Source organism: Coenobita brevimanus, chromosome 44 (genome assembly GCF_032717465.1).
Source record: "Coenobita brevimanus isolate Jiangsu-jjx chromosome 44, ASM3271746v2, whole genome shotgun sequence".
Classification (NCBI taxonomy): domain Eukaryota; kingdom Metazoa; phylum Arthropoda; class Malacostraca; order Decapoda; family Coenobitidae; genus Coenobita; species Coenobita brevimanus.
This window is the reverse complement of record NC_136997.1, coordinates 10257487-10269922: the sequence shown is the minus strand read 5'-3', so window position 1 is coordinate 10269922 and position 12436 is coordinate 10257487. Positions and strand designations below refer to the sequence as shown.

Below are 12436 nucleotides of genomic sequence, written 5' to 3'. Positions count from 1 at the left end.
AGCACTGCCTGCAGGACACTCCACACCAGCACCATCTGCAGCAGGACCACCACCTCCAGGAGCTGGTCCATCGGGAGAACCCGTGCCTGGGCCTGCAGCTCCCGCACGACAGGACCACAGAGCATGATGGTATCCAAGCAAGTGTCGCTGGGTGATTGACGACAACGTGAGGTTGGATTACACTCCGGGCCACCACCGGACGAGGATCCCCGACAGGAAGAGGCTCAGATGTACCTTGTGCCTCAAGTTGGGGATGAAGAAGGACACAAAGAACATGTGTCCTGTATGTGATGTGCCGCTTTGCTGGGTGTTTTTTTCGAGTGGTACCATACCGAGGGATACCTTCACTAGTGGAGCACACACACACACACACACACACACACACACACACACACACACACACACTACAAACTCCTCACCTTTCAACTGATCTGGTCCTGCAGGAAGATCATCACAACTGGAGAAGTACGTGTTATTCTTTTTTTATTTATCTATATACTTCTATTTATGTCAGTATATTAGCACATACATAAACATTGTTATTTACCTCAACACAAATGACAAGAAAATAAAGTACAGCTTCAGTTTCAGTTGCTAGCAACAGGTTTAGTATTCATGTGTGGTTTCTGAGAGGACTGAAAACAAAACAGAAGTAATTATATATAGTAGCTATTGGTATAAAATCAAAGAAAGCATAGCTAGCAAGCATAAAAGTGTTAGCGCGCTATGGGAGAAGGATGTGAGTGAGGCCGACGGCGGGTCAGCACACGGGAAAATACACCGTAGTTGTTTGCATTTTTCTCGATTACTATGAGGCCTACGATCACCGTTGTTGGCTCAAATGAAAGCGAATGAAATTATGCATACGATGATAAAATAAAAACATAACAGTTTCGTGAAAAGTTCTTCACTAAAGCTCCCCAAATAAAAAATATGTTGTCTGTCGGAAATGGATTTTACTTTTTCACATATTACTCAACCACCATACCTCGTATCAAACTGGGACCCCCCTCATTCAAAAGCTAATAAAATTCTCTTTCGATTGATGGTATAACATCTAGAGATTGATTAGCAAATATTCGACTTGTGATGTTAGGAAGTGAAATCTATGATCCCGAATGTTTATGCGGAGGGCCCTAACGTACGTATACTGTAGTGTGTTTTTTGGTGCTTTTTTTCTTTTTGCTTATCGTGTAGAACAAACATCGACGAATAGGAATATGTCGGTTTTGTGGCAAAGTAAATATGTTTGGGTGGTGAAAATAAACCGAAAATACACATTTTTGGAGCGCGCAGTGGCCGGGGATGGGAGGGGATAAAAGCTCGCGTGTCACGGCACAGAAAACTTATGAAACTTATCTGCGCGGGAAGGGGTTAAACATTAAAGGGTACTCCTGTGGAAGATTTTGTTGGGTTGATGGGTGTAAGAACCGAGTCTTTGATGCATTAAAAACAACAAGATTATTATTCACCCCGTCAGTGATATGGGCCAAGTCAGTCATTAGGTGTGCCATAGCTTCATCCCTTGTTTGTTGAAGTAACTGCTGAGATGGACGTAGCAGGAACCGAATGGAAAGGTGAAGGGTGGAATCATCAGCATACAAGTTGATAGGGTTAGATGTACAGCTTAGAAGATCATTGATGAATGAGAGGAAGAGAGTTGGTGATAGGAAAGAGCTCTGAGGAACACCACTGTTGATAGATCTAGGAGAAGAATGATAGCCGTCTACAACAGAGGCTATAAAAAGACCAGAAAGCAAGCTGTAGATGAAAGCACGGAAAGAAGGATAGAAACCGTAAGAGGGCAGTTTGGAAATTAAAGATTTATGCCAGACTCGATGGAAAGCATTTGAGATGTCAAGTGCAATGGCAAAGCTTTCGCCAAAGTCCCGAAAGGAGGATGACCAGGAGTCTGAAAGGTAGGTGAGAAGATCGCCAGTGAAGCATCCCTGATGGAACCCACATTGACTGTCAGAAAGAAGTTTGTGATAGGAAAGATTCTTTAAAATTTTTCTGTTAAGAATAGACTCAAAAACTTACGAGACACAGGATGTTAACTCTTTGAGATTCAAATGACTGTTTTGATCGTCATTTCAAATCCAACCTCAGAGATTCCGATGATGCTTTTAATAGTCATTTTAACAAACTTTTGTATAATATTCATTATAAATCACGTTTACGAGTGATAACAAATAGACTCGACCCTGATATAAAGGAGTGGTTGCGCTATCCCTGGTGGGTACTGCACAGCTGGTCTGACTCATGGCTTTGTTTCTTTATCGCTTTATTCTTGGCAAGTATTTTTCTACAGCAAAGTATATAATTTGGGGTTTTTGCCTAACTCCAACTCGTCACTTTGACTTTTTATATTCTTTGTTTTCTACTACGATAAAGTACAACTGTTCAGCTTCAGAATAACACCACAATCAGCATCTTATCATAAGAAGTGTATTTACACTGACCAATCAAAGAAAAAGATTGCAAAGCGAATATGCGACCGAGACTAAAATAAAATTGTGCATCTCTTTCCTTTCGCTTCACTCGCAATAAAATTCAAAAATTACCATAATCTATACGTCATTGTAAAGGTAGTTTATCCTAGTTTTGCATGGTTTAAACCAGATTTACATATCTTTATTATTATTTTTTTTACTGAATATTTTTCTACGGCAAGGTATAAAATTTTTGTTTTCGCCTGACTTCAACTTATCATTTTGACATTTTATTTTCTTTGTTCTCCTTTTTGAACATACTTCGATAAAGAACAATATTCAGCTTTAAAATGACACCAAAACCAACATTCTATCATGAAAAGTATTTACATAATAGGATCAAAGAAAAATATCATGCCGCAATGTGGGTCAGCTTGAGAGTGGCTGACTCTAGCACGGACACAATGTCCCCAGCCCCGAAACCTGATAGGGCCAAAGCAGTTGGACAATAGTTAGAGGGCTGGGAATGGTCACCCTTCTTTGGGACTGGCTGCATGAGAGTAAACTTCCAGCAAGAAGGAAAGGTACAAGTTGAAAGACAAAGGCGAAAGAGTTTACCTAGGCAGGATGTTAGCACAGAAGCACAGTTGTTGAGGACATCAGGAGGGAGCCCATTAGGTCCATATGCCTTGTTAGTATTGAGGCCGGTGACTGTAGAAAATACATCAGCTGAAGAAATTTTTATGTCAGCTATGAGGAAGTCAGAGGGGGGAAGTGATGGAGGAACAGCACTGGAATCATCTAAGGTGGAATTTGAGGAGAAAGTCTGAGCAAGAGGTCTGCTTTATCAGTAGAAGAAATAGCTACAGAGCCATCAGAGTTGAAAAGAGGAGGGATGGATGATAAGGTAAAGTTGTTAGAAAGATTTTTGGCAAGGTGCCAGAAGCAGCGGGAAGAATTCGAGTCGGAGAGTTTAGAGCATTTAGTATGGATGAAATTATTTTTAGGAGAGCAAAGAACAGACTTAGCATGATTCCGGGCAGAAAAATAAACAAGATGTGATTCAGGTGTCGGTTGGCTCTCGTACCTTTTATAGACCCTCTCCTTGCTGCAGACAGCATTAGAACAAGCATGATTAAACCAAGGCTTTCATGCATATGCTTCCATGCCAGAGAGAATAACCTCCGTAATGCGCAAGGCACACTCAGATGACTCCCGGCCATGGAAGCAATAATCATTTCAGGGTAAATCATCAGGGATACAGGTAGGGTGCTGTACAAGCTGTTGTAGGTCATTAAGGATAGAAAAGGTGTAGGCTTGTTCACCATGTGAATCAGTGAAAGGAGAGGAGAGCCAGAGATGGTGGTGAACATTGAAATCTCCTAGAATGGAGATTTCAGAGAAAGGAGAAATGGATAGAATGTGTTCCATCATAGACGTAAAATAGTCGAAGAATTTTTTGATAGTCAGTAGAATTAAGGGGTAAGTAAACAGCACTGGTATACTGTATTTAGTCAGAGAAAGACAGGAAAACCGAAGCCAGAGACTAGGTAATTCAGAAGAATCAAGTTCAGGAACATGAGAGCAAGATAAGCCGTTGCGTACATATACACAACAGCTACCTTTGCCTTTGAAATGAGTATAGAGAAAGTAGAAGGATACAGAAAAGGGTTTGCTGTCAGTTGCCTCAGACAGCTGAGTCTTGATTAAAAAGAGAAGGTGAGGTTTAGAGGAGAAGAGGTGGTGTTTAACAAAGAGAAAGTTAGAGGAAAGGCCAGGAATACTGCAGAAATGAAGAAGTGAATCAGACAGTGGTTCCAGGCAAGTTGAGGAGTCGTCACCAAGAGAGGGGTAGACGTTGGGGGCATTTATGGTCCCCTCCCCCTGGAGACTCCGAGGCATGGTTTATGTTCTCCATTAACCTTTTTTAATTTTGAAAAGGAAGTGTAGTGTGTACTGTGCATGTAGTTTGGTGTAGGCATGCTGGCCTACTCTCTGCATTATTGAGACAATGAAAAAGTTCAGCAAAAGGGTTTGGTCAGGAACTAGTCCCAAGGGCTGATGAAACGGGAGCTCCAGCTCTCCCTGTCATCAGCTTTCCATCCACCTTGAGAGTATATAATGTGGTGTGGTGCATGATGTACTGAGTGCTATGGCGCATGTTGTGGTGGAATCTGTTACAGGTGTGTCGTGGTAACAGAAGTGTAATAGCAAACATGTGGTCTGGTGTGGTGTATGATGTGGTGTGGTACTTATATAAGGGTAACCATTACAGCGGTGTCGTGGGAACCTAAGCGGAATGTGGTGCGTTTGGTGGGTGGGATATGGCTACTTATGTCCCTGGTCGTCAGTACGGTTTACCGATCCAACTTGAAGGCTATGCTCATCAAACCACGCCTTCAGTACCCGTTCACCACCATGGCCGAGCTGGTACGGACCGATATTCCCTGTTACGTTGTGGAGGCTACAGTTGTACATGGCATTATTGAGGTGAGAAAATTCTACTTTTTCTCTCATACTTCCAATTTTACGTATAAACAAATCACACGTGACAATATTATACTGATAATATTACAAATCGTTTCTTTCATGCATCCACTTTCATGTATATTTTAACTCATACATAGCATTATTATGGTGAGAGCATTGTATTTGCTTCTGTTATTTACCCATTTCCACATACAATCAAACTTAGTATAAGAACATTGTACAGTCGTGGCCATAAATAATCACCTATACTCCTGTACCCAGTGCCTCAGGCTGGCTCCCTTACGCGCGGCAAGTCACGCTGGGGTAAGAGGGGCTGAAAGGGAGGGGCAAGAGAGAGAGGGGCAGGTGGGTGGGGGGACAAGCGATGGTGCTTGGTGGTGTGAGGGAGGGGAGGGAGAGTAGGTAGGGGAGGGAGAATGAAATGCGAAGTTGTGGCCACATAAATTGTCTATTTTCTTTCATTCAGGGCATCATATAAAGGAGTTACTATTCGGTAGATAAAGCTGCATTACACCTTGTATAGCGGCGTCAGATAACAAGCTTTAGATAGGTGATGATATCAAGGACTGGCTCGTGAGAGAAGTATACTGACGTGACAGATCAAATATTAGTGCAGAGCCATCGAGACTGAGTTGGGCCCAGATTGTCAACACGTGGATATGGCGACCAAAGGCGGGGCAGTCTCGCTATCTTTTTTTTTTTTCATCTGTCCCGCCTTTTTAATTGTGAATAAAATCTGCTTTTTTTGCAATTTATCTAAAATATCCCGCTTTTAGTAAATTACTATTACATTAGAAATAATATGACCTTCTTTTATGAAATTATGATGGATTAGTAAAATTATGCCTAATCCACACCAAATGAAATACCGAATTGTTAATATAAAATCTGTAATACTAACTGGTAACTGTGGTCGGCCCATTCACCGCACCGTACTGTATATTGGTCATTGGAGTTCGTTTGAGACATTAGTGTTTAATTAGCAGCCTCAGGGTGAGGTGTTACGTAGCAACCGTCGCTGTCACTCGCATTTTTCTTTTTTTTACGTGTCCGACTCTGGGCAAAGGCTTCAGGGCCTATTTCTTGTAGGCAGTGACCTATCCCAAGGCCCAGTAGTCCTCCTACACCTCCACATGTCACCACTTCGGCGCTAACACCCACAATCCATATTGAATACATGCTAGGGCTGTCTCACAAAGGACCGGTGCATTGGTATTAGCGGGGGTATTTTTACGACATGTCGGCGGGTCATCTGGTAGATCAGGAAAGTCTGCTTTTTTTTAGGAAATTCAAATCCTTAAACTGTTCCCTGCCTCAGCCGGGATTCGATCCTGGGCCCATCAGGACCGCAGGCCGCCTCTCTACCGGTTCAACCACCGCTATTTAAGTCAGTCTTTCTCTCTCTCTCTCTCTCTCTCTCTCTCTCTCTCTCTCTCCACACACACACGAGACAATGTTCTGCTTTTAGCTCCAATAAATCTGGTCACCTTACGCGTGGAAGCCAGAGAACGAGAGGACACGGGCCCGCCTCCTCCAGCACACCAAAGACGAGTGGGAGCTGTTCAGACGAAACCAGCAAACCATCAACAACATTGATTCCCCGGTGCCGTGAAGCCTGCATGAGGTTTTTAAGGCATGAGGCCACTGGACTACTTACTAAGGCTTTCCTGGTTGCACTGGCTTGACCGGTGTCGGTAAATATTCTATCTATCTATCTATTGCCTGATGCCATAATCCCGTTAGGGGTGGCCATTTGACTCTGAGTTATTTGTTTTACAGGAAGGGGCACTAACCCTCCACCAACCCACTTGATGACACGTAGGGAGCACGTAATTGTTTGGTTATATGGTTACCACCCAGCGTTGTAAATGGTTTCTTGGCTTACAGGAAACCATTAGGCTTGTCACTCAATGTAAAGCCACCTGTAAAGGAAAGAAAAGCAATAAGAAGTGACAGGATAGATTGGAGAAACAGGAAGAGAGGAGGGCAGGCACAGAAAAAGAATGATAAAGGCTGAGGAAGAAGTAGGCAGCACTACATCAAGTGAGTGGATGATGGTCGCCACTACCTACACAGATATATTTTGGGAGTTTGGGTAGGATTTTGTTTCATTTTCCTCCTAACAGGTAATGAGAGATACCGTTACTATATCCACCCATGAGCACAGACATCAAATTTATTAACCTTTTATGCACATTTATTTTAAAAAGCCTTTTCATATAGAGATGTCATTAAATAATTACTGAATTTACATGATGATGACTGTATAGAGGGAGTGTATACCGCCAAGGTAATCATATTTACTGTGGACACAGCCATGTTAAAGGTTGCATATAATATTTAGTTCCAAAAATTAATTACATGTAAGGGTAGAGGACGTTTCTTACACAAACATTACGGAAGCCATCCAGATTCCATTCTGAGTCTGAAGTCAAATACACGGATAAACACAAATATCTGGCTCCGCACAATTGTTTGATGTCACGTCAGGATACTTCTCTCGCGAGCTAGTCCTTGATATCACAACCTATCTAAATCTTGTTATCTGACGCTGGTATACAAGATGTAACGCAGCTTTACCTAAGGAATAGTAACTCTTTTATATGATGTCCTGAATGAAAGAAAATAGACAAATTATGTGGCCACAACTTCGCATTTCATTCTCCTTTCCTTACCTACCCTCCCTTCCCTCCCTCACTCCACCCCAAAACCATCGCTCATCCCCCCACCCACCTTCCCTTCTCTCTCTGGCCCCTCCCTCTCAGCCCCTCTTACTCCAGTGTGACTTGCTGGGCGTAAAGGATCCAGTCTGAGGCACGAGGTACAGGATGATAGGTGACTATTTATGGCCACGACTGTACTTCCTGTTATTTATCCAGTTCCACATAATTATGATGTTGCATGTCTGGCTGCATCCTTGAATTGTATTATTAAAAGGCATTGGAGGATTCGCAGCAGCTATTCAGTTGCAATTTAATTTTCATATTACACCTTGATAGTCAGTTGTATGCTATTCATATGTTTTAATACCGACATTAATTCCATCACCTACATACGAGGAGAAACTGATATAAAATATCCAAGTTAAACGATATCTATATATATATATATATATCATCATCATCAGCCGTTTGAGTATTCACCTGCAGGACCGGCCTATGCCTACCGAAGTCGGGACGATACAGCCAATGTATCTCTACCACGTGGCTTAGGCTGTCTGGTAGAGATTGTATGTAGGGTGAGAAGTGCTTGTAAGTGTTATTGTAGTGTTGTAGTGGCTCTGGATGTATGTATAGTCTGCGAACCAAATGTAATCGGCCCGCGGAAGCCGATTGGGTGCAAGCATACTTTATAGTAAGCGACGCTGGATCAACCGCAGGACACCTTGTGTCCGCCAATTTAGTGCGTGGCCGAGTGAAAACTCCCAAAGTTTATTACCCTGCCGGGGCGCGAACCCTGGTTCACCCGTGTACGAAACGCACACTCTACCACTGTACCACAGAGGCTCCATATATATATATATATATATATATATATATATATATATATATATATATATATATACATCTATCTATCTATCTATATATATATATATATATATATATATATATATATATATATATCAATATATATGATGTGGTGTGTGGAAGGAAGAGAATACGGAGGGGGGTCAAGGAACAGCGTGGTGGACTGAAGAGGTGAAACAGGCTGTGGCACAAAAGAAGAAAGCATACAATGAATGGATGAGAAATAGGGGCGTGGAAGAAGTTGAGAGGCGGAAGAGAGAGTTATATGTAGAAAGAAAGAGAGAGGTGAAAAGATTAGTAAGAGAGAGTAAGAAGAGAGTGGATGAGGAATCTGGAAGGAATTTGAGTGTAAAGTGGAGGGACTGTAAGAAAATGTTCTGGAAAGAGGTGAAAAGAGTAAGACAGGGTGGAAGTGAAGTTAGCAGGGGAGTGAAAGATAAGAATGGTAGATTACTAGTGGAGAAGGGAGAAAAAGTGAGCAGATGGAGAGAACACTTTAAGGAATTGTTGAACGTAGAGGATGGAAGTAATGCGAGTATAAGTGGCTGGGGAATGGCTGGGAGAAGGCGGGAGGTGAGAAGACAGGAAAAGATCAGTAGGATAGAAGTTGTGGAAGCAATGAAGAAAGTTAAATCGGGGAAAGCCCCAGGAATTGATGGAGTGTGTGGTGAAATGCTGATGCATGGGGGAGAGATAGTAGTAGAATGGATGTGGAAGATGTGCAGATTGGCCTGGGAGGAAGGTAGAGTCCCGGAGGATTGGAAGTCAGGTATAATTATTCCCTTGTACAAAGGAAAAGGGGAAAAAAAGTGTGTGGTAATCATAGAGGCATTTGTCTTCTTAGTATAATAGGAAAAGTGTATGGTAGGATACTTATTGACAGAGTTAGAGAAAGAACAGAGAAATTAGTTGGAGAAGAACAAGGAGGCTTTAGGAAGGGAAGAGGCTGTGTAGATCAGATACTCATTTCTTAGATCTTTAGTGGAAAAGTTTCTAGAGAAGGGAAAGAAGTTGTATGCGGCTTTCATGGATTTGGAGAAAGCATATGACAGGGCGGATAGACAAGGATTGTGGAAAGTGTTAAGAATATATGGAGTAGATAGGAACTTGTTGAATGCTGTGAAGAGTATGTACGATGGTGCGAAGGCTGCAGTGCGTGTGGATGGTGAACTAAGTGAATTTTTCTCTTTGAAAGTTGGGTTGAAACAGGGATGTGTCATGTCTCCATGGTTGTTCAATCTGTACATGGATGGGGTAATAAAAGAGGTACAAGGTAGGGTAGTGGATGTTGGAGTGGCCCTGGTGAGAGAGGATAGTGTTTGGAAACTCCCTGTACTGTTGTTTGCAGATGATACTGTGTTGTTGAGTGAAGACGAAGGGGAGCTGCAAGGCTTGGTGGATGAGTTTGGGAGAGTGTGTAAGAAACGGAATCTAAAGGTGAATGTAGGGAAGAGTAAAGTGATGGTCTTTGAGAGAGGTGAAGTCAGTGAATGTACAGCGAGGTTGGATGGTGAGGAATTGGAAAATGTGAGTACGTTTAAGTACTTGGGTAGTGTGATGAGTAAGGATGGAGGTTTGGAGGGTGAAGTGCTTGAAAGGGTACAGCAGGGAAGAAAGGTTGCTGGTTGTTTGAAAGCAGTGATAAGAAACAGGGAAGTGAGCATGGAAGTGAAAAAGTTACTACATGACAGTATTGTGACACCAACTCTAACGTACGGAAGTGAAGCTTGGACGTTGTTGGAAGGACACAAGTCAAGACTGAAAGCAGTGGAAATGAGTTATTTAAGAGGAGCCTGTGGAGTCACATGGAGAGACAGGCTGACGAATGAGGATATAAAGGAGCATTGTGGTGTTGATGTGGATGTGATAGGAAGCATTTTGAGGAACACACTGAGGTGGTTTGGCCATGTGGAGAGGATGGAGGGTGAAAGACTGACGAAGAGAGTGTATGTGAGTGAGGTGGAGGGGGGAAGAGGGAGGGGGAGGCCGAGGATGAGATGGAGGGATGGGGTGGAGAGGTATATGAGAGAGGGGGGTGTGAGTTGGGAGCAGGGCAGGGAAATGGCTGGGGACAGGGCGACTTGGAGACGATTTGTTTGTGGCCACCCCAAACGGGATTGAGGCGTCTGGCAATAGATAGATATATATATATATATATATATATATATATATATATATATATATATATATACAGTATATATATATATATATATATACAGTATATATATATATATATATATATATATATATATATATATATATATATATATATATATATATATATATATATATATATATATATATATATATATATATATATATATATATATATATATATATATATATATATATATATACAGTATATATATATATATATATATATATATATATATATATATATATTTTATACATTGCCAAACCCTTTAATCCCATACGGAGTGGCCACAAACAAATCGTCTCCACATCAACTAGTCCCCCGCCATTTCACTGCCCTGCTCCCAATTCACACACCTCTCTCTCATATACCTCTCCCCTATATCCGTCCATCTCATTCTTGGCCTTCCCCTCCATCTCTCCTCCTCCACCCCACTGACATACACTCTCCTCGTTAGTCTCTCACTCTCCATCCTCTCCACATGGCCAGACCACTTCAGTGTGTTTCTCCTAACGCTTCCTATCACATCGACATCCACACCACAACACTCCATCACATCCTTATTTGTCAATGTGTCTCTCCATGTGACTTCACAGGCTCCTCTCAAATTACTCATTTCCACTGCTCTCATTCATGACTTATGTCCCTCAAACAACGGCCAAGCTTCACTTCCATACGTTAGAGTTTGTATCACAATACTGTTCATGTAATAACTTTTTCACTTCCATGCTCACTTCTTTGTTTCTTATCACTGCCTTCAAGGAACCAGAAACCTTTCTTCCTTGTTGTACCCTTTCAAGCACTTCACCCGCCAAACTTCCATCCTTACTCATGACACTACCCAAGTACTTGAACGTACTCACAGTTTCCATTTCCTCATCATCCAACCTTACTGTACATTCATTAACCTCACCTCTCTCGAGGACCATAACTTTACTCTTCCCTACATTCACCTTAAGATTCCATTTCTTACACACTCTCGGAAACTCATCCACCAAGCCTTGCAGCTCCCCTTCATGTTCACTTAAAACGCAATATCTTCTTCATACAACAGTACAGTGAGTTTCCAACCACTGCTCTCTGTCATTAGGGCCACTCCAAAACCCACTGCTCTACCCTGTATCTATTTTATAATCCCATCCATATACAGATTGAACAACCATGGAGACATGACACATCCCTGTTTCAACCCAACCTTCAGATAGAAAAGCACACTCAGTTCACTATCCACACGCATTGCAGCCCTAGCACCCTCATACATACTATTCACGGCATTCAACAACTTCCCATTTACTCCAAATATTCTTAGTACTTTCCACAATCCATGTCTATCTACCCTGTCATATGCTTTCTCCAAATCCATGATGGCCGCATACAACTTCTTTCCCCTCACTAGAAACTTTTCCACTAAAGATCTAAGAATGAATATCTGATCCATACAACCTCTTCCCTTCCTAAAGCCTACCCGTTCTTCTCCAGCTAACTCCTCTGTTTTATCCCTGACTCTGTCAGTAAGTATCCTACCTTATACTTTTCCTACTACACTAAGAAGACAAATGCCCCTATGATTACCACACACTTCTTTTCCCCCTTTTTCCTTTGTACAACGGAATAATTATACCTGACTTCTAATCGTCCGGGACTTTACCTTCCTCCCAGGCCTATCTGCATAACTTCCACATCCAGTCTGCTACTATCTCTCCCCCATGCTTCAGCATTTCACCACACATATCAATTCCTGGGGCTTTCCCCATTTTGACTTTCTTCATTGCTTCCACTACTTCCATCCTTCTCTCTTCTCACCTCCCTCTTCTCCCAGCCATTCCCCAGCC

General features: G+C 42.1%; 1 protein-coding gene across 1 annotated transcript in view; it reads left to right on the top strand.

The window, feature by feature from the left end:
- LOC145397971 (glutamate receptor ionotropic, kainate 2-like) overlaps nt 1-12436 on the top strand; it is a 129492-nt gene that overhangs the window by 93073 nt on the left and 23983 nt on the right. Inside the window, exon 7 of the mRNA XM_080270946.1 lies at nt 4708-4922. Within this exon, the coding sequence (XP_080127072.1) occupies nt 4708-4922 (215 nt within the window). The remainder of the gene's footprint in view (nt 1-4707; nt 4923-12436) is intronic.